Source organism: Pangasianodon hypophthalmus, chromosome 8 (genome assembly GCF_027358585.1).
Source record: "Pangasianodon hypophthalmus isolate fPanHyp1 chromosome 8, fPanHyp1.pri, whole genome shotgun sequence".
Classification (NCBI taxonomy): domain Eukaryota; kingdom Metazoa; phylum Chordata; class Actinopteri; order Siluriformes; family Pangasiidae; genus Pangasianodon; species Pangasianodon hypophthalmus.
In genome coordinates, this window is record NC_069717.1 from 6,717,824 (window position 1) to 6,739,310 (window position 21,487).

A 21,487-nucleotide genomic window follows, 5' to 3' on the forward strand; every position below is an offset into this window, starting at 1 on the left:
CTTCAGTATGGATCTTTTACCTGAGAAGGTACATTTGAGGCACCTTTAATTAGCAACATCAGTGGTCCAATTATGGATCTTGAATTATTTTAAAAGGTGCAAGTTATTGATGTTGCCCTGTACAACCATTATTCCCAGCTCGTGCCCAGTCTTCCCGGGATAGACTCTGAATCCAACACAACTCTGATCTTACTGAAGATGAATGAATGAATGAATGAATAATTGACAATATTTACAGTTCCAGTTCAAAAATACATACTAAAGATACAAAACATGCATCTTTGATGGCCAACTCATCGACAAGGAAAAGTGCACTTTGGTACCTTCCCTTTCCTTTGCATTTCTGAGTGTGCAAGTTGAACAGCTGTATGCCTTTTTTTTTTTTTTTTTTTTTTTTTTTTTTTTTAGATGATCTTCACTGATATGCAATAAGCTGTCAAAGCGATTACCCGTGCTGAAACTTTACAAAGAGTCCCACTAGATTTTGATGAAGGTCTAGCTGAAATAAAACGCACCTTTTAACCGTGCGTAAAAGGGACGCGGTGTATGGAGGCGGCTTTAGGGAAGAAAAAAAAAAAAAAGTTGGAGAAGGTAATAAAAAGCTGCAGCACTTCAGCCCGCACTTTGTAACCTCAAATCCCCAAACTTACCTTGTAAGAAGATCTGTCCGGACATGCGTGCTCTGTACCACGATTTCAGCTCATACTGAAACCAAGACATCTCCTTTTCTTCCATCGGGATGAACTTCAGATAATGCGTAATCCTTTCCCAGGAGCACTTCAACACGACGCTGTGCAATTCTCTGCGCAAATCTGCAGCACAAATCCTCTTCCATGTAATATATGTGTATATGTGTGCGTGTGCGTGTGTGTGTGTGTTAAATATTGTTCAGCTGTAGTGTTTCGGGTTAGTTTCCGTCCTGCATGCGCGCTCAAGGACGGACAGCGCTCGCGTTACGCAGGAGCATCCCACCCGCTTCTGATCTCTCCATCCTCCTCATCCTCCTCCTACTCCTCCTCTTCTTCTTCTTCTTCTTCTTCTTCTTCTGCCCCCTTTCTCTCTCTCACTGCATCTTATGCTGCTCAATCCTGCAATCTAATCAAACGCTCTTCCTCTGAAGGCTGGTTCGAAGTTTCACATGCCTTTCTTTCTCTTTTTTTTTTTTTTTTTTTTTTTTTTGGAGGGCTTAGAAAGTAAGTCCACTTCCGTGTGTTCTCTACCTTACAGTCTAGCCTTCCTGGCTCAGTACTCAAAGTTTATCTGCCGGCTGGAAGCCTGGAAGCGTCCCAGTGGAAGATCAGGCATCCCGCCCTGCTTAAAGGGCCACAGACAAACCTCACATCAGTGCTCTGAAAACAGCTGAAAGAAGAGAACACAGCCCTCTCTGTCAAAGATTTCTCTATTTTTATATGTACAGTAAGCATGCACACCCTGAGAGAAACATCTCATGAGCTTCACATAGGAATAATCACATGGGAGATTTACACATTTGGGTATTGAAACCCTTTTTTTCCCCCCCACAACTAGTGCATGTGTTTTTATTTTCATAACTGTTTCATTTGATTCATGTGTTTTTACATGTGATTCTTACACATGATTCATTTTCCATGTGATTCTATTTATGATTTATTGTTTGCACATGTGATTCTTACACGATTCATTTTCCATGTGATTCTATTTATGATTTATTGTTTGCACATGTGATTCTTACACATGATTCATTTTCCATGTGATCTTTATACATGATTTATTATTTGCACATGTGATTCTTACACATGATTCATTTTCCATGTGATTCTATTTATGATTTATTGTTTGCACATGTGATTCTTACACATGATTCATTTTCCATGTGATTTTTATATATGATTTATTGTTTGAACATGAGATTCTTACACATGATTCATTTTCCATGTGATTCTATTTATGATTTATTGTTTGCACATGTGATTCTTACACATGATTCATTTTCCATGTGATTCTATTTATGATTTATTGTTTGCACATGAGATTCTTACACATGATTCATTTTCCATGTGATTTTTATATATGATTTATTATTTGCACATGTGATTCTTACACATGATTCATTTTCCATGTGATTCTATTTATGATTTATTGTTTGCACATGTGATTCTTACACATGATTCATTTTCCATGTGATTCTATTTATGATTTATTGTTTTCACATGTGATTCTTACACATGATTCATTTTCCATGTGATTCTATTTATGATTTATTGTTTGCACATGTGATTCTTACACATGATTCATTTTCCATGTGATTCTATTTATGATTTATTGTTTGCACATGAGATTCTTACACATGATTCATTTTCCATGTGATTTTTATATATGATTTATTATTTGCACATGTGATTCTTACACATGATTCATGTTTTCACATGATGTTTGCATGTGATTTGTTTATTCTCACGTGATTCATTTATTTTCACATGTGATTCTTAAACATGATTCATTTTTTCACGTGACTTTTTACATATGATCCATTGATTTTTCACATGTGATTCTTACACACGATTCATTTTTTCACATGATATTTACATATGATTTGTTTATTTTCACATGATTCTTGCATATGATTCATTTTTACTTGATCTTTACATATGATAAAATGGTTTTCACATGATTTTTTACATATGATTCATTGATTTTTCACATGTGATTCTTACACATGATTCATTTTTTCACATGATATTTACATATGATTTGTTTTTCACATGATTCTTGCATATGATTAATTTCTATGTGACTTTACATATGATTAATTATTTTTCACATGTGATTGATACACATGATTTATTTTTGCATATGATTCATTTATTTTTACACATGATTTTAACTGTGATTATTTCACACATTTTTCACATGTAGGGCATGCTGCAACAGACTCTCAGATATGAGGCTAACAATCATTTTTAAATTAATAATACATGATAATAACAAAAATATAATTGCACACTTCCATGCTAGATAAATTACTAAGTAAAACATTATTCAGTATTATAGTGGAGCATTTGCAATGCTGTAAGAGACCATTAAGAGCTGTTATTGACTTGCAGCAGAGTTGTACCCTATTGATTTTAAATAAAGACTCTTACAGGGGGAAAAAAGCAAAGTTAGTTTTCATGTGTATTTAAATTAGTAGATGTAAAACCTGTTTCTTTTATATCATATGACATTTTCATATGTAAAAAGAATAACATTTAGGAAGGTGACATATAGATATGAGGATATAAACATTTTCCATAAGGGCCAATTGCATAATCTCAATTCATTTAATAAAGGTACAATACACCCTTACAAAGTGGTTCTTCTTACAAAAGGGTTCTTTAAGGGTTCATTGGATAATTAGCTTCCAAAAAAGAGTTCTACTTGGAACCCATTCATATAGGGAAACCATCTGTTGTAGGGTTCTACAAAGAACATTTAAGGGTTCCCTGTAGGGAAAACCAAAGAAACTGTTGAGGATTCTACATTTTCTTAAAGTGTACATTCACTTCCTGCTGGCATGGTGGTGCAGTGGGTATTGTTGCTGTCTCACAGCTCCAGGGTCTCTGGTTTGATCCTGAGCTCGTGTTCACTCGGCCTGTGCCGTGTTTCACATGTTCTCCTTGTATGTGTTTCCTCCAGATTGTTTAGTATCAAAAACATGCTGATATGGTGAGTTAATAACTATAACCAGTGCTAGGTATGAATGTGTGTGCGTGGTGCTCTGTGATGGGCTTGTGATCCATCCAGGGTGTATTCCCACCCTGTGCCCTGTGTTGGCTTCGGATCTCCCTGACCAACATAAAGCGCTTCACACCTGGGGGCAATTCACCATGTTATTGAGAGGTGGAAGGAAGGCTCCCTGGAGGACTAGTGATTAGTCTGTCATTGCCGTGGTCCGGGTTCGATTTTCGGCCAGGGAACCAACCCAAGTCACTGGAGTTGCACGCGACAGTGCACTACCAGTGCCGGTCCCAGGATAAAATTGGGCAGGGTTGTGTCAGGAAGGGCATCCGGTGTAAAAACGATCCCATATCAAACATGCAGCCCGATGATCCACTATGGAGATCCCTAACAGGAGCAGCTGAAAGAAGAAGAAGAAGAACAACAACAACATTGAGAGGTGGGAGGAAACCAGAGAACCTGGAGGAAACCTACATGGACAAGGGAAGAAAAGAGCCATGCACAAAAACCCCACACAGACTGTAACCCAAGCTCAGAATAGACTGGGAATCCTGGAGCTGTGGACACTAACATGCTGAAGTGTGAAGCTTAATGTGGGATTTCATGAATCAGGTATTTGATTTTTATAACAGAGTTTGTTGTTGTTGTTGTTGTTGTTGTTGTTGTTGTCGTTGTTGATACTGATTGTTGAAGGAAAATGCTGAATGCACTAATGCTATGTACGCAGAGCGGATTGTAACAAATCACATGTTTACATGGACAAGGAGGGGGAAAAAAAAGTGCAACTCGCTTTAAAACTACAACTCCCAAGTTAGTCGGCGCAACGCTGACGTCATTTGTGCGACGGGTTTTCTGGGGAAACAACAGCCATGGCGGATGTTATGAATGTCGGTGTGAATTTAGAAGCTTTTTCTCAAGCGATCAACGCCATCCAGGCGCTTAGATCGAGTGTAACCAGAGTGTTTGACTCACTGAAGGATGGAATGAAGAATAAGGAAACGCTTGAAGGACGAGAAAAGGTGTTTATTACGGAATTTCAGGACAACCTGCAGGCGGTGAATCGTGACTTGACGTGAGTTCATCACAGCTCTAGTCTAAAAACTTTATTGCAGCCTACAACGTTGTTTTAAAGTATTTTTGAGTTATGTTTTTAAGATTTATGTTTGAGTTGTTGTTATAGCCATAAATGTGACTTGTTGCTCTATAAGTAAAGCAGAACCCTCAGTGTAGGTCTTTGAGGAGCTCCATGCTTCACTGTGTTGTATTATTAGACAGGATCACTGCACAATCCTGAACTGGAGAAATAACTAAACACATAATTGGCTAAAACATCCAGTTCCAGTTTAATTCTGAATATTTTTATGTACGAATCAGCAGCCCTACTGGATTTTTAAACAACCTGCTTAACAACCTACATTTTCCAATGAAAATATACAATTTTAATGTCTAATGTCTCATGGGTTGCCAGATTGATCTATTTTTAAATCATACCGAGATGAAAAGTGTGATTTTTGGGTGGATCTATGTACAGTGCTGTGCATAAGTATTCACCCCCAACCCTGAACCCACACCCCCTTGAACTGTTCATTTTGTATTGGAACTGGAAATGAATCTAATTGGGATTATTGTCATGAATCTACACAAAATAGTCCTTACTACTGAACTGTAGGAGTGGAAATGAATTATGAATGCATTAAGTATTCATCCCTGTCACTGTGAAGCCCATAAATTAGTTTTGATGCTGTCAGAAGTCATATGATAAGTTGAATGGAGTTGAAATGTGCATAAGTGTCATATGGTCTCATTATAGATAGACCTGTTCCTGAAAGACCCTCGAGTGTGTTAGGGAATATACCTAAACACATGGCATCATGAAAACCAAGGAGCTAAAGGTCCAGGGCAGAGTTCTGGAAAAGTATTAATAAGGGTTTGTTAGGAAAAAAAGTAATTCCCAACTTTGTATATTGTCTGGATCAGCATTAAATCCATTGTTAACAAATGGAAAGAATACGGCCCAACTGCAACTCTGCTCATTTACTGACCAGGTATAGAGGCGAAGTGTCAGAGACGCAACCAAGAGATTAAAGGAAACTGAATAACTAATAAGAGATCCATATCTCAGGTGGGCTCACAACAATGGGGGTGAATACTTATGCAATCACAAATTTTATTTATTTTATTTATTTATTTCTTAAAAAAAATTACTATTTTGATTTGTTCCCCCACTTCATTACTACGGGTTATTTTGTGTAGGTCATGACATATAATCCAATTAAATCCATTTCAGGTGTGAATACTTATGCAAGCCACTGCAGAGTGGTCTGCCTTTATTGATCATGGGTCATAGCTGTAGTTTTTAACAGTTTAGCATTTGCAGTTTGTGAAATTGAGAAAATGTTTTGGACAATATATTTATGACACTAAGCTTCTTATCTGTCAACATTCTGCAGTCTCCCAAATACATGTCACATTTCATGTTTTGCACTTTTTCCGGCACCATGCAGTGTCTTTGGTCCTATTTATGTTTTTGAATATAGTCAGTATGCAGGAAAGCATTATGATTAAGAGCTTTCTGTGATTGTGCGTGTGTTTTCAGTGAGTTGGAGCGTCTGAGCAATCTGGTCGGCAGGCCGTCAGAGAGTCACCCGTTACACAACAGCGGCCTTCTGAGCTTAGACCCGGTTCAGGACAAAACCCCTCTGTACAGCCAGCTTCTACAGGCTTACAAATGGTCCAACAAGGTAAGCTAAGTGCTCCAGAGTGTTCTGTGTGTATTAGGGAGAAAGAATGTGGCCTACATGTTGATATAGCTGTATTAAACATGTTTTACATCATTGAAATTTCACTGTGGTCAATCGTGTAGAAGTCTCCATGGGCATTTAACCTGAAGTCTAACCTGTGGCCAAGACCTTAATACCCAGTCTGACTGGGCTCCTGAGTGGTGCAACACAAAAGCCTTCACCCTATGGGCCCGAAGTCCAAGAGAGCAGAATTGGCCATGCTCTTAGCATACTCTGTCTCCCCTATCAATCACAAGAATACTAGGCAGTCATGGGGATTGTGTAAGCTCATGTATGCAGAAGTAGGCGGATAGGGTGTTACGCCACACCCTGATGTTGCATGAGCATCAGTTTGAAAAGATGCAGTTGGCTGGCTTCATGTGCCTCAGAGGAAGCGTGTGTTAGCCTTCGCTCTCCCTGGCTGTCGTATGATGGGGGAGAGCCAAGACTAAATTATGGAGAACATTGGGGAAAATCCCAAAGAAATAATAATTAAAAAAAACAATCTGACTGATCTCCACTGATCCTGTCAAATTCGACCACTAAACCCACTCTATATATATCTGTTTTAGAAAACAAACCAACTCAACTGAATTAAAAGTTCAGTAATTTTTGTAAAGCTCCATTGGGCCCAAGCAGGGTAGCAGGTCACTATGGCAGAAACCTTGAAAGGAACCAAACTCTCCTCTTGGTAACAACAGATGAAAAAGCTAAATGATACAGATAATGACAAAGATAAATGCTAATATAGATTATAAGGAACTTAGTCAGTGAGGAGCCATTTCCCAACGTCATCATCAAATTAAATATAGATATTTCACTTTTTTGTGTTCATTTATTTAGAATGGTCTAAGAAATATGTGTGTTTTTGGCGTGTTCATTGCATCCCGGTTTCAGTGCAACTTCTGAAACCCTTTGTGAGTGATGAGATTATTCGTTTTAGAGTGGTGAGATCATTCTGAAGAGATCATGACTTATCCTTCACTGAAGGGGATTATTTTCCTGTCACAGAACATCCAAAAGTCCTTTTATACCACAGCAAATTCCAATGATTACAATGTTTTGTTAATTACAGAACGGCACTTTGTATGTTTTATCCATTTATAGTTACATTTGTTGAAATTCTGCAACACAAGTTAGTTCCTGTTATCTCTTACATTATAGCAGCTGTAACCAGTTGTTCCCTCACTTACTCTTGAAGATAATGAGGGGGGAAAAATATTATTACAGAGAAAGCACAAAGTCCTCTGACCTTCTCATCGCTCAAACCCTAAAGTTACAGCTTTACCTCTGACTGTTACAAAGGAGACTGGACAAATTGGAGACTCCTTCCAAAAAAAATGCCGAATAAACAAATAGTCTTTTCACAGAAAACCTCACATCAGTAATTATATGGTTTTTTTTTTTTTAAATTATCAACACATCAGTCACGCATGTCCCAGTGAATGAGTTGTGACTATAGAAAGAATAACATATTACACCTTCTGAAGAGTTTCTCCCTAAACCACCTTATTTACTGACCATTTGAACTGCTGAATCATCACTTTCCCAGTGCTATACTTTTGAGACTTTTTAGAGTTGTGCCAGTAAGGCCACATTATTCAGATTACTTGTGTAATAAATTTACTCAGCTCACTCCTTTGCTACTGTTCAAACTGCTGAGAAGAAGTTTCCCAACTGCATTTCACTTTTTAAAAAACAACGCACAGCTGGTCACTTCAGCTCGATGGTTTAAATGCGGTCATAAGGATGCTGAAGTGGTGTTTAATGGAGCTTAAGTCTTCAATCAATAGAATATTATCAATAATTTATCCAACATCAATGGACGGAAGATGTCTGAGCAGTATTTCAGGTGAGTTGCTCATTATTCTTTTTGAAATATTCACTGGGATGAGTTGAATTTTGCAGACTCATCATTTAGTATGCATAAACAATACTCAACCTCATAATCCTAAATCACACAAGCTTTCCATTGCACTCTTTTTTTCTTGCTTTTTTATATGTCCATGTTTCTCCTTGCCATTAAAAAAAACTTTTTACTCCAATGTGTGCACTTGGACCCTCAGAAGGCCAAGTGAATAGCTCAGAAATCCACCAAAGTAGCATTCTAAGTGTCTGGATTAATATTAGGTCCTTCAGACAATCCTCTTGATTGTCTGCAGATGGCACCTACCCCTGAGAGCACACACTCGAGACTCAACAGATGCGGACCTTTTTAACACAGTCTCAACGTTTTCCCAATATCCATTACAGCCAAGTGCCTCGACTCCTTTGATGATCAGTACTTTTGTGCGCTGAGTGCTTCTCAACAGGATTCACTAAATTTTCTTAAAGGACACTTCCCTTTTATTCCACTCCTCTTTGATGTGCTCAGGTGGATACACAGGCATCTTGATTGATCTCGTGATGACTGATATTTGCAAGTTGCTGTTGGATGCTCAGTGGAGTGAGCCTGCTTCGCTTGACATGCCTGATTGATCATTAGATGTGTTTTGTAATTAAATCTTCTCTGGACTGTGATTTTCTGGCTAGATTATAAAAGATAAACAAGTAACTACAAATTTGTAGTTGTCTTTTGTTGTCAGAGGTGCCGAAGTCTACGGTTTAGTCGTAACATCTAAGATTTCTGACCCCTTGCTATAGTGATATGGGATACACCTGAAATCGCTTTTCTGCTTTTTCAGCTAAAACAACAGTCTGACCAAATGCAAATAAAATTTGCTTGGTGCAAAAAGCGAATTCACTGAAGGGGAAAGGATGCTGGATGTGAAAGACACACATTTGGTTCTGATAGAGGTTATTTTCACTTTCTGTCAACTTGATCTTTGAAAAATAACACAAGCTTCAGTCTTGTCAGTCAATAGAAACCAAGTGGATGTGACTCTGATTGGTTAAAAAAAAAAAAAGAAGGAGCTGTTAATTATTAAGTAGCTGTCACGCTGGACTTTTGCCTCGCTTCCTCGTCTACTGACATACGTTAGTGATTTTGTGCTAGAATTTTGACTCTCTAAATTTTTTGCTCTCTGTTAATAATGTTGGCACCTCTGAGATATGAAATACTATTTTTCTTTGCTTAATTTTTCTTCAATAACTGTGGGCCGCACATTTCTTATTCAGCACCATTTTGCTACGTAGGAAAATATTCAAAACATAGTGGCTACACCTGTGAACATGCATCTTAAAACCTTCTAAGAATGTCTTCTAAATGATATCCTCATCCACCAAACATTGTTAGAAAGAACGACTGGGAGTAAATATGGACTCTTACTTTGAAGAAAACTTCAGTGTTCCTGTGAGAGTCAGTTGTTTCACGTTGGAATAATGGAGTGGTAACAATTCTTCCCAAAAAAAAAAAAAAAAAGTCAATTTTACTAGATCTTTTTAAGAGTTTGCTCATTTGTAACATATGCAAATGCAGGGCATCCAAGGTAGAATTTCTAGGGGTTTCTATTGGTTTGTATCTAGTAATTGGAAATCCTGTGGTTTAGCAATGATAAGGTAAATGGTACAGCTTGGGAGGCACTCACAAACTTCAGTGATTATACTAAACCGCTTTTAAGAAATAAAATCACAAAATAATCGCAATATCGGACCTCAATACTTTAAAATCCACAATGTGTGTTGAATCAGCTGCCAAATATATCTCTTGTATCTGATTAGGAGGCCTCTGCCTATTTCCACTCATATTAAATAGTTAACTAATTAAATAATAAATAATTAGTTGGAGCCCTAGTGTGGTGAATCTATGGTGCATCCAGATCAACTCAATGCTCTTCCTCTGCATGCGATGCTTTCATTGAGCTGATATGGAGTGACTGGGATGAAAGTGTTGGATCAATGCCACTTGTCAATACATTGATCAGTCTGCGCACTGACGAGTGTAGTTAGTTCTTCTTTAGATGTTTCCCTTCCACACTCGCTTGCTTGTTAACCACCAAAGCAAATTGACCCTTTTAGATGTGTCATTTGATTTTGAATGGGAGGCTATTCAACGTAACATGGCGGAATACATATACACTGTTTCCTACTCATAGTATCTGAACTTTAAAATGCAGTGATGTACTTAAAAATGTGCTGCTGGCTTTTTTCATACTGTCCTACCTCCACTTGATGGACTACCCCGTGCAGCATTCTGAACATCCAGAGGCTCTGCCAGTAGGCCAAAAAGTTGCAGAGGCAGGCCTTGTATACATTAGAGGAATTTGTTGGCCTTGATCTGCCATGCTGGTTTCACTGAGTTGTAATGTAGAAGAGGCTCTTGCTCTGTAACCTACTTCTGTTCATGCTGCACATTTGTGCATTGGATTTGGTATGTGCATTGGAATAATTACTGAGCGTAAAAGACTCTTCCTCTCCCTGCTTCTCCCCTCCACTTTCCTCTCTCCACATCATCCCAAGCTGGGATCAGGCCCCACAGTTGCAGGATTAGGAGCAGCTCTGCTTGACCCATTCAAGGAGGACGTAGGCATGAAGCAGAGATGCTCTGCAGGATTATCGATGCTCCCTCAACTGCCTCTTACTGCAGCAGCACAATTCCCCCATATACACACACACTAATGTAAACACAATCGATTTGAGATGCTCCTGACATGCCAATAAGGGCCAGATTAATGCACAGGAGGAGCTTTTTGCTTCAAGATGGGATACGTCACCTGTTTGTGGCAGACCTGTTCAGTTAAAATTGAGGTTCTGGAATTTACAGAATAACCTCAAACAAGAGGTAAGAACTGTAATAGGTCTATATCTGCTTGGTTTTTAAAGAAATTTTTTGATTGAGTTTCTTGGCCAGATCTGTTTTCTTTCCTTCACCCCAAATTACCTTGACCATATTAAAGGAACTCCTTTAGGACTCGAAAATCTGTCAGCTGTCCTGATGACTATCAAAATCCGAGGCTGCATTTTTCTAAAGTGAAGGATAAATAATCTTTCAAGAATTACGGCCTGACTGTATGAATTGATTTGTTATGTGTGTAAGCGAGTAAGGGTTTCATTAAAGAGAAGCTTGTTCAGCCCTCAGCTGCCTGCTGCCACTCAACATCACACTGCGCCAGGTTGGTTTGGTGGGAGAACTCTCAAGGTCTATTCCTACCTGAGGCCCCTGTTTTATTAAACAGGGATGTTATTTTCCTCCACTTTCTCTAATGTAATGTGATTATGGGTTTCTCAAGATAATACCTACCTCCTGACCATGTTTTCTAGGTTTTAGGAAATAGTCTTCGAAAATTTATGTTAATGACACTATTTCTATTCCTTAGGAGAAAAAAAAACTACTTGATTTAAAAGCTGATTGAAATGTTTTCTTTATGATTTGGGTTTTGTTTTCCAAATCGTGCACCATCTTGAAAAACAGATGGGCTTAGTAAATGCAGCCAACAGATTAGATTTCCTTTTCCTGTATGGTAATAATAGCTTCCTTCCCGATAAAAATCTCCCTCTGTCTTTTTATCAGTGTTTTTGTGCACGTCTGTAGCGCGTGACAGGGAAGCCACTGTATCATTGTCAATTACAGCGGGGCTGTTGGGAGGGAGGGAGGGATGCTTAATGGCATCTAACGCTGTGATTAACGCTCACAGCTCCCGGCTGACTGAGGACCACAGACATCGGGTAACACTGAGCCAGTTAAGAGCCTGCTTATCTCTGCTTTTGTGCACAGGTATGACATTAGATAGTTAGCCTCAGCCATTACTGCCAGCAGGCTCCTGCTGGCTGCTTTGGCAGGTGCTGCCACACTCAGGTGAATTATGAGACAAGCCAGGCTACTTCTCTAACAGCCTGTCAAGCGTGGGAAAATTTGCGAGTCTCCTGGTTTGGAATGTGTGTGTTTTAGCTTGGTAACCTTTTCCGTCATTGCCAGTAGGGGCATGTACATAACAAATGCCTGACCAGTCAGCTCAGTCATCTTTCCAACAAAGCTGTACTCTGTAAAATAATGTGTACATATAATGCAGTGGCCAAATCTTAATTGTTGTTCAGTTTGGTCAAATCTAGTATTCCAAGGGGTCCTGATTTGGAGACCAACATTGACTGTGTGTTCATTCATCATCTGTAGCTAGAGTTCCAGGAGAGTGCAGTTAGCTACAATCTCATAGGGATGTCTCATAATGATTACCAGACTCTCCCTCTTTTCCAGAACATGGCTACTTTCTCCTGTTCTGGGGCTCAGCTTCTTTTCTCTTCGTTCAGGGCTTGACTCCTTTTTTCTTTTGTTTTAGCTTTGGCTCATTTCTCCTCTTCCAGGACTCAGCTACTCTACTATCTTCCAGGACTTGGATCCTTTACTATCTTGCAGGGCTTGGCTTTTTTCTCCTTTTTCAGGGCTTGGCTCCTTTTTTCTCTTCCAAACCTTGGCTCATTTCTCCTCTTCCAGGCTCTGATTCCTTTCTACCCTTCATGGCCCCAGCTCCTTTTACCCTTTTCTGACCTCAGCTTCTTTCTGCTATGCCTGACTCATATTCTTGCCTCATGTTAGACTCCTTTCTCTTCTTCCACAGAAGAGTTCTTTCTTCTGTTTTGGGACCCAGCTTCTTTCTCCTGTCCCAGGACTTGGCTGCTTTCTCCTTTTCCATGATTTGGCTACTTGCTCCTCTTCCAGGACTCAACCTCTTTCTCCTCTTCCAAGGCCCTGTTTCTTACATTTCTTCCAGAGCTCAGCATTTTTGCCCAATTCCAGGGCTTGGCTCCTTTCTTCTGTTCCAGGGCTCTGTTCTTTTGTACTCTTCCAGTGCTAATCTCCTTTCTCCTGTTCCAGGGCTTGGCTCCTTTGTTTTCTCTCAGGACTCAGACTCCTTTCTTCTCTAACAGTGATTGGCTCCTTTGTCTTCTTCCAGAGCTCAGCTCTTTTGCCCTCTTCGTGGGCTTGGCTTTCTCCTCTGCCAGTGCTCTACTTCTATCATCTCTTTCATGCCTCAGCTACTTACTCCTATCCCGGGACTCGGCTCCTTTCTCCTCCTCCAGGACTCAGCTCCCTTTCACTTTTCCTGGTCTTGGCTCTTGGTCTCTTCCAGACCAAGGCTTCTTTCTGAGCTTCCTGAAGTCGCCTCCTTTCCCCTGTTTGTGCCATCAGTTCCCTTCTCCTATTTCTAGCCTGTGCTCATTTCTCCTTATTCTGTACTCTTCTCCTTTCACCTCCTCTGGAGTTGTTTTTTTTTTTTTTTTTTTTTTTTTCCCCCCCTCCCCTCTTTCTGGTCTCAGCTCCTTTTTTCCTTTTAGTGGCATTAGCTCTTTTCTCTTCTTCCAGGGATTGGGTGGGCTCAAATACTTTCTACTCTAAATGGTCCCAGCTCCTTTCTACGCATCATTTAAATAGTATTTGTCTATCTTCAGCACTATACTGTGAAATTAGCCAAAAATGCCTTTTCAAGCTTTAAGATATCCATTAACTATAAGACCATTGTTCTGAAAACCTACTTAGTCTATCTAGGTCTTAAATGAGACATTTCAAGTGTTGTACATCAGAATCTTAATTATAGTACACTGGCTTGCTTGATGTTCCCCTGTCTGTTCTTGCATATTCATAAAACAGAACAGATGGTCTAAACATTTGGTTTTTAGGTAACTGCTTAGCAGGGTTTTTTTTCTTTTTCTTCGAAAATACAGCTCAGCTGCATGTTCTGTTTGTTACAGAATGTAACTAAAATATTATTGAGTGCTGCTCTTTTCCACCAGAACCCTCTGGTCTTGATTTACCTTCACAAGGTCACATTGCCGAAGGCGGTGTACATGTTTCCATATCAGAGCCAACTGGCCTGCACAGGCACACATCTAATGAGTGTGCACATTAAGACCTTGCAGAATCAGTAAGGTGGAAATTTACTCAAGCATGGGAGGAAAGGCATCTTTTCAAACGTTGTACTTTAGCTCATTATTTCATATAGGCATTTATATAGCATCAGCGTGTTAGTCTATTCAATATGCATGTTCATTGTAGTTCCTCTGTAAGTAACAGGGTTATTAATGAGAATTAGAGTCTACAATCAGTTCATTGTAAAATGTTTAACAGCTTAAGAACTTCCACCAGGTCTTACATCCTTATCATTTATACCAACAAGTGGACATTATAAATAGAAAATAAAGATTTTTCCACCAGTAATAGGTAATCATTTATATAAATTACTACTGCTGCTTTTTGTCATTTTTAAGGCTAAGTGGACTGCAAGCTAATAGTCCCCACAAACATCCCACTACCACCACCACCACCACCACCACTGTAAAATTTCAACTCATATGGCTAGTTGTAAGCTTTAATCATGTGTTGAATGTAGCTGTCAGAAGAAATAAATGGTGAGCGTGGAGTCCAGCGCCCACGTCCAGATCAGAGAGCAGCAAACCCATCACAACATGTTTCAACTATGTAGTTAATGATGGAGCACATAGCCGTCGATCGCTGTGCCAGGCTGGACTAATAGGTCGGCCAGCCTTAAGATCAGTTTGGCGCAAGGGAAGGAGGATTGGGAGGGGGTAACACAAAGAGAGCAAGAAGAAAAAAAAAACAGTGACCTTTTGAAAATGTGCTGCTTGGAGAAAAATGTTTGATGGTGTAATGTTGCAAGCTTGGATCCCTTATTAGTTCACCAAGAAAGAAAGACAAAGTTTAAAGAAGAGCACGCTCTGTTTGCCCTGGCCTGTTAATTCCTCATTAAAGGAGCAAGGGACCAAGCCAAACCTTTGATTGAATACGAATACATTATTCAGATTGCACAGATAATTCTAAATGGATAGAGAGAGAAATTATTTAAATTTTTTATTTTTTTTAGATGCACAAGGCATTGTGATGTAGCTTCACAGGGCATCTGGTTGAGAATAAAGTGCATCATGAATAGGATCCCACAGAATGCAACAAAAAAAAATTCATTTTCATGTTTTGGGAGGTGTTCACATTCCAAAAAATAATCACTTTAATTTTAAATATATTATATATTATATTATAATTTTAAATATATTAACATTCTTTGCTTGTTTTTCATCATTCTTAAATGAATGTTCTCTATTGTTATTAAAAGACAATCTTCTCTGATTCTCTGACAGGCATTATAGTGAAGTGCTGCTTAAAGGACCCCGTTTTGACTGACAGCAGCACTGCGTCCCACCTTTATGGTAGATTCTGATCGTGTGTCCAGAGATCTTTTCTGATCTTTTCTGAAAGAACAGTAAGAATAAAATCTTACGAGGTGGCTACTGTTCTCAGCTGTTGATCTGGGAAACGCAATCATGTTTTGAAAGTTCCCTAGCTTACTCAGTCACGTGAAGTAGAAAGCTTTCCAGAAGGGTCTACAGGGGATCTGTTTGAGACCAGTTATGAGCTTGAGTGAAGTAGCTGAGGTTGAGGAACTGTAGAACTGTTCACAAGTTGAATCAAGGTAGATTTTGCAATTTTGTGTTTGTTGTTATAATTTATGAATGAATAATAGCTTCTTTTTCCAGCAGCCCTCAGGGACCCACTTCCAGTTTAAATTCAAATGCAGATATGAATAAGAAATTATTGAGCACTAAACGGATATAGATACAAATAGTGGCATTGTGTTACACTCCTACCTTACAGTTATTTTTTGTAAAATGCATTTTTCAAAAAACATTTGAGATACTCTACATATGTTAAAGATAATTAGTTATTTTTTGTTAAATGTTATTTTGTGTGCCAGAAACAGAGAATTGAAAATGTTTTCATGTGTTTATTGTCTGCTTGATCAGCTAATGACCACCCAGAGTCCTGCACAGCATTTTACATTTAATTACTGCTTCATTTTCCCAAAGCTTAGTTAACGGTCTAAGCAGATTTGTTTGCCATCTCTTGTTTTGTTTTTATTCATATTGTGTTTAAATTCTGGCCACTGGTTTATGGTAAGAACTAAGCTGATATTAGAGAAGGGGGGGGCCTTCTCGCCGTAATTTCATCAGCGGCCAGCGCTGGGTTCGGATCTTATTAAAACACTGCTGCACTGTCACACACCTCGGTCGCCTTGTTCAATCACGGCTGCTGCAAACTTGTTTAAATCCAAATGAGTTTCTGCCGTGGTATATGCCGGATGTCATTTGGGTTTCCCATATCCCTGATTTATGAGAATCAGGTGGTGAAAACACCCTGGACCCCAAGATCCTTGCTTGATATTTAAAAATTAATTAACCCCCTGAGCACACCACTGCTAGTTCTTTTCCCTGCTGCCCGTCAATCTTCCTCTGTCTTTTACTCTTTTCATCTTCTCATCTTTAGCACTGGTTTGACATTTTTTATTGCATTACTAAAGAAATCATTCTAAATTACTACTAAAATACCACTTACAGCAAATAAACCACCGATTTTATTGCTGTGACTTTGTGAGGGAAAGTCACAGTATTTATATCCCACTCTTAAGTTATTTCTTGTTCTGGTGCAGTTTTTGATCCAGCTTTTGAAACGTTACACTTTGCTCTGCGCCGCTCTTGCGGTAAGGTTCACTGCTTTTAGTCTGTTTGAAACCTCAACTTACTTATCTGCTTTTCAAAAGAGTTCTAGAGACATGGCACAGTGCTTTTCGCATCGTGGGAGATGAAACTCGGCTTGTGTTAATGTTTGCAGCTTTGTAAAGACGTCATATTTTCATCCTTTTCATGCTTTCAACTAATTAGACGGGTCTCGCGTTTCTGCTTTAGTTGTACTTGTTCCGCTCCAAACCAGCCAGGTCTGATTTGTACAAATCTAGCCAGATCCCCCCCCGCAACCCCACTGCCCCCAGTTCATTTTTTTTTTCAACATAAAGAAACCCTCATGCACAATTATTGTAGCGTTTCCGTGAGCTGAATGTTAACTACTAAAAGATCAATGAGAGTTGTAGCAACACGCCGTTAGTATTCGTTAGGTGCGCTCCAGGCTCCTAACAAACAAATATTGGTTATGAGGGGAGTGTGCAATTAGTTGCATACTGTATAAGAAAACTGCAGAGGTGGTTTTATAACGTGAGTGGAAGGCATGCTCCTGTCAGCATTAAATTTACCAACATACTTTAGTAATACGGGTTTTTCTCTTGAGAAACTACAGCGAGAGCATTTACTAAAAATGAGAATATCTAAGGAACTGTATCTAAGTGATATAGTTTAAATATTATAGTTTAACTTGACTATATTTTACGATAATACATAACATACAGCTTGCGTTTTTAGTTATGATCAAATTTGACATATAGATATTTAAAGCATTTTGTGGCAGATTTATAGTGACATGCATCAGAAACTGTAAGAAATTCTTAGACAGTTATACTTGTACAAGTGTCATGTGGTTGCATTTTGTTCGATTTCATACGACTTAAATGGTACAAGTGCCAACCTGACCATAGAATTGATCTTTTCATACAAATTGGGAATTGTTGCCATGGGAACATGTGGTTCTAATTCTTAATATCTATGTAGACAATCTGGTGTTAAAATTGGTTGAGTTTAAAAATTTTCAAATAAAATTTCTCTCATTACCAATATATATAGCAAGCATGATCAATTTTTTAAAGATTTATTTGTAGATTACAAATTAGTTACAGTAAATACCTGAACAACCTGAGTATGACTCGTATGAATCGGAAACCAGAAAATTGAATCGAATTATATAAGCCTTCTAGCAGCCCACTGCACATAGGACCCCCAGAAATATAAGTAGATTTGGCATGTCAGAAGAGATCTGAAAAACTGGACTGAAACCACCTATAATAGCTTAAAACATTGCCTAATATATGCCTAATTTTGTAAAATTATTATTATTATTATATTCATTCAATAATGTTGACGGTTTCACAGCAGCTCCATTGCTAATCTTCAACACTTATTGTAACACTTACAGGTGTAGCAACCAATAAAAATAGAGGCAGAGTTTAAAAAAAAAAAAAAAGAGAGACAGAGATTCCTAGTAGTATTGATGGTTGGTCACCCAAGCCAGCTATAGAAGGGGCATTTTTATTTGTTTTTATTTGTGATGTACACTTTTTTTTTTTTTGTTTGCTAGTAATAGGGAGTTCATGATTATAGTTATAAATACATATATTTTTTAAAATTCATAATATATTTCAGTAATAATATTTCATAATATATTTCAGATATACAGTCAGGTCCATAAGTATTTGGACAGTGACACAGTTTTGGTAATTAAGATGTGATTGAAGTGTAAACTTTCAGCTTTAATTCAAGGGGTTTTACAAAAATATTGCATTAACTGTTCAAACAGCCGTTTTTACAGAGTCCCTCCATTTTCACAGGCTCAAAAAGTAATTGGACAAACTGACTGATAAGCTGTTTCATGGCCAGCTGCGGCCTGTTTCCCCCTTATTTCATATTTTATATTTTATATTATGTAGAAATATAGATTTAGATGTATTATAACATTTTTCAATATGACCACATAACATATTAGCATTTCCAGCTATCATAAAAACTAATATCTATTGGAGCTGAATTTTCCTATTTACGTGTGTACAAAAACAACAAAATAGTCACTTAATGCAAGGCTTAATATTTTTACAATATTAATATTTCTTTTCTTTCATAAACTAATGTTAATCTGATTTTAAGCATTGTCTCGTTTGTGTGTGTGTGTGTGTGTGTGTGTGTGTCATGGTGTCCAGGGTGTCTCACTCCTCTGACCTGATCTGCTGGATCTACACACAATCTCCTTTCACCTTCGCTTTCTCCCCTCTCTCTACCTGACACACACTCAACCACACACACACACACACACACACACACACACACACACACACGTTTGTCCTACTGTTCTTGTGAGAATGTTCCATTGGCATAATTATTAATGCAGATAATTAATGCTATGCCACACCTAACTATATCCCTAACCTTAAGCTCAGTAACAAATGGAAACATTTTGGTTCTTTCAGTTTTTATTTGAATCAAAGCTGTAGTTTTTGTTTAAAAAAAAAAAGAAAGAGAAGGAAAAACAGTCAAATGTCCCCTCAAGGACAAAACTGTGTTATTCCTATCCTTATGGAAACAATTGGTCCCCAGCAAGACATAAAAACATGTGTACTTACTCTCTTTCACTCTCTCTCTCTCTCTCTCTCTCTCTCTCTCTCTCTCTCTCTCTCTCTCTGATGTCATGATTGTGTAGATTCTCTGTTTTACACATTTTTTTTCTTTCTCTTGCTATCATTTTTCTCTTTATCTTCCTTTCTCGTTTTCCTCCTATCATCCTTTTTTTTCCTCCACCTCACTCACACCTTTTTATCCTCCAACTCACTGTTCCTTTTCTTTTCTGTAATCCCTCATCTCTCCATCCTCCTCCCTCGTCCACTTCCATTCTTCTCTCCCTGTTTTTCTCTATTCCTTCTCTCCTTGTCACCGTCTCTGATTTCTGCCAACTCGTTCACTTTTTTTTCGAAAGACAAAGTCTTCATCTTGTAGCTCATGTTCAGGCAGATGTTTCGTCTTCTGAGCTTGTGATGGGGATCAGGCTCAGCTGGATAAATCTATATCTTTGAACACTTTGTGGTATGAAGAGAGCGTCTGAGCTCTGAAGAAAGAGATGTGACTCTAATTGAATGTAACAACGTAGCAGGAGACTGGAACACGTGCCAAAGACAACACAACACAACAGAGGCAAGCTAATGACAGATGTGGCTGGCCGCTGTCCAGTCGTGGGCTGTCATTTTCCAGTTTGCTTTCCACAGAGACAAGGATAGATATTTAATTAGTGACAAGCTGTTCCCAGTGAGATGTAAATTATCTTCATTTTAATTTGAACAAATGTTAAAGACAAAGAGAAGGAAAAGAAGTATATGTATGTATATGTGTATATGTATATATATGTGTATATATATATATATATATATATATATATATATATATATATATATATATATATATATAGTGTGTGTGTGTGTGTGTGTGTGTGTATATATATATATATATTGGATGGAAAAAAATATTACGTATAATGTAATATATTTACATACTATATATATATATATATATATATATATATATATATATATATATATATATATATATATATATAGTATGTAAATATTATATTACATTATATGTAATATTTTTTTCCATCCAATAAATATTGCACACCATGACAGCATTTTGCACTGATTTCGAAATATGTATTTATGCTTATTTATTTAATTTCTTTTTGCACACTGTCTACCTTCTTACCTGCCGCATGCAATTTTGCAGGATCTGGGTCTTTACAAACAGGCCTCATTAGCTGTGAAAACAGGGTGTACATAATTAAAACAATATCCCGTTAACACAGCTGCTTTGGTGCACCAAATTAAAAGAGGGGGAGTGCTGCGCCGTCTGCTTCTCCCTCACAGAACGTCACTCCACAGCCTCCGAACATGGCTAATTATCTCAATAGGAGGAATATTTTAATAGCGATTAATGAGCTGTTGGTCTACGTGAGTTCTAATGTGACGAATCCCTAAAGGGGAGATTTGATCAAAACCTCACTCGCTTCCCCCACAACATGAGACTACGTGTTTTCTTCGCTCAATTTGTAGTATTTATTTCATCAGTAAACGTTTGCCAGTTCTTGGTTTCAATTGCACCATGTACACAACGTACTTAGGGTTTTTTCCCCTGCCTCTTTTTTTTTTTTCCTGGTGAGAATCCAGAGGCTGGTTACCATTCCACTGCAAGATATCAACACCAATATCTGATTGAGAGCCTGGACTGACAGATGGTTGGCGTCCAGTGTCCTGTCACATCCATCTGCACCGCTCCTGACAGCGGAGTGACACAGCGTTACACCTGTGCGTTCTGGAGAGCTGATAGCTTTCACACTGTTTCGTCACATGAGCAAGAACGCTGCTGACGGGCTTCGGAGAGCGGACGCAACATCAAAGCCAAAGACGCTGTGATCAACCTGTTAGACTTGTCTGGAAGAGGGATAGAAAGAGGTAGAGAAAGAAACAGAAAGGGAAGAAGTGGGCCAGTAGTGGTAGTAATAGACTCATAGTTTGTACTACTCCATATTATACTAATCTTCAAGTCATTGTATTGAGATTTACAGCATTGTCACATTCTTCATTCATTCA

At 38.3% G+C, this 21,487-nt stretch overlaps 2 protein-coding genes across 2 annotated transcripts in view; one reads left to right on the forward strand and one right to left on the reverse strand.

Annotated features, from left to right (window-relative positions):
• The window catches only part of ntng2a (netrin g2a), a 67,332-nt gene extending 66,074 nt beyond the window's left edge, over positions 1 to 1,258 (reverse strand). Inside the window, exon 1 of the mRNA XM_026928569.3 lies at positions 651 to 1,258. The gene's annotated coding sequence lies outside the window, so the exon portion shown is untranslated. The remainder of the gene's footprint in view (positions 1 to 650) is intronic.
• Positions 1,259 to 4,507: 3,249 nt separating this feature from the next.
• Positions 4,508 to 21,487, forward strand: part of med27 (mediator complex subunit 27) — a 60,326-nt gene continuing 43,346 nt past the window's right edge. Inside the window, exons 1-2 of the mRNA XM_026928532.3 lie at positions 4,508 to 4,768; positions 6,293 to 6,437. Coding sequence (XP_026784333.1) covers positions 4,566 to 4,768; positions 6,293 to 6,437 — 348 coding nt within the window. The 5' untranslated portion in view covers positions 4,508 to 4,565. The remainder of the gene's footprint in view (positions 4,769 to 6,292; positions 6,438 to 21,487) is intronic.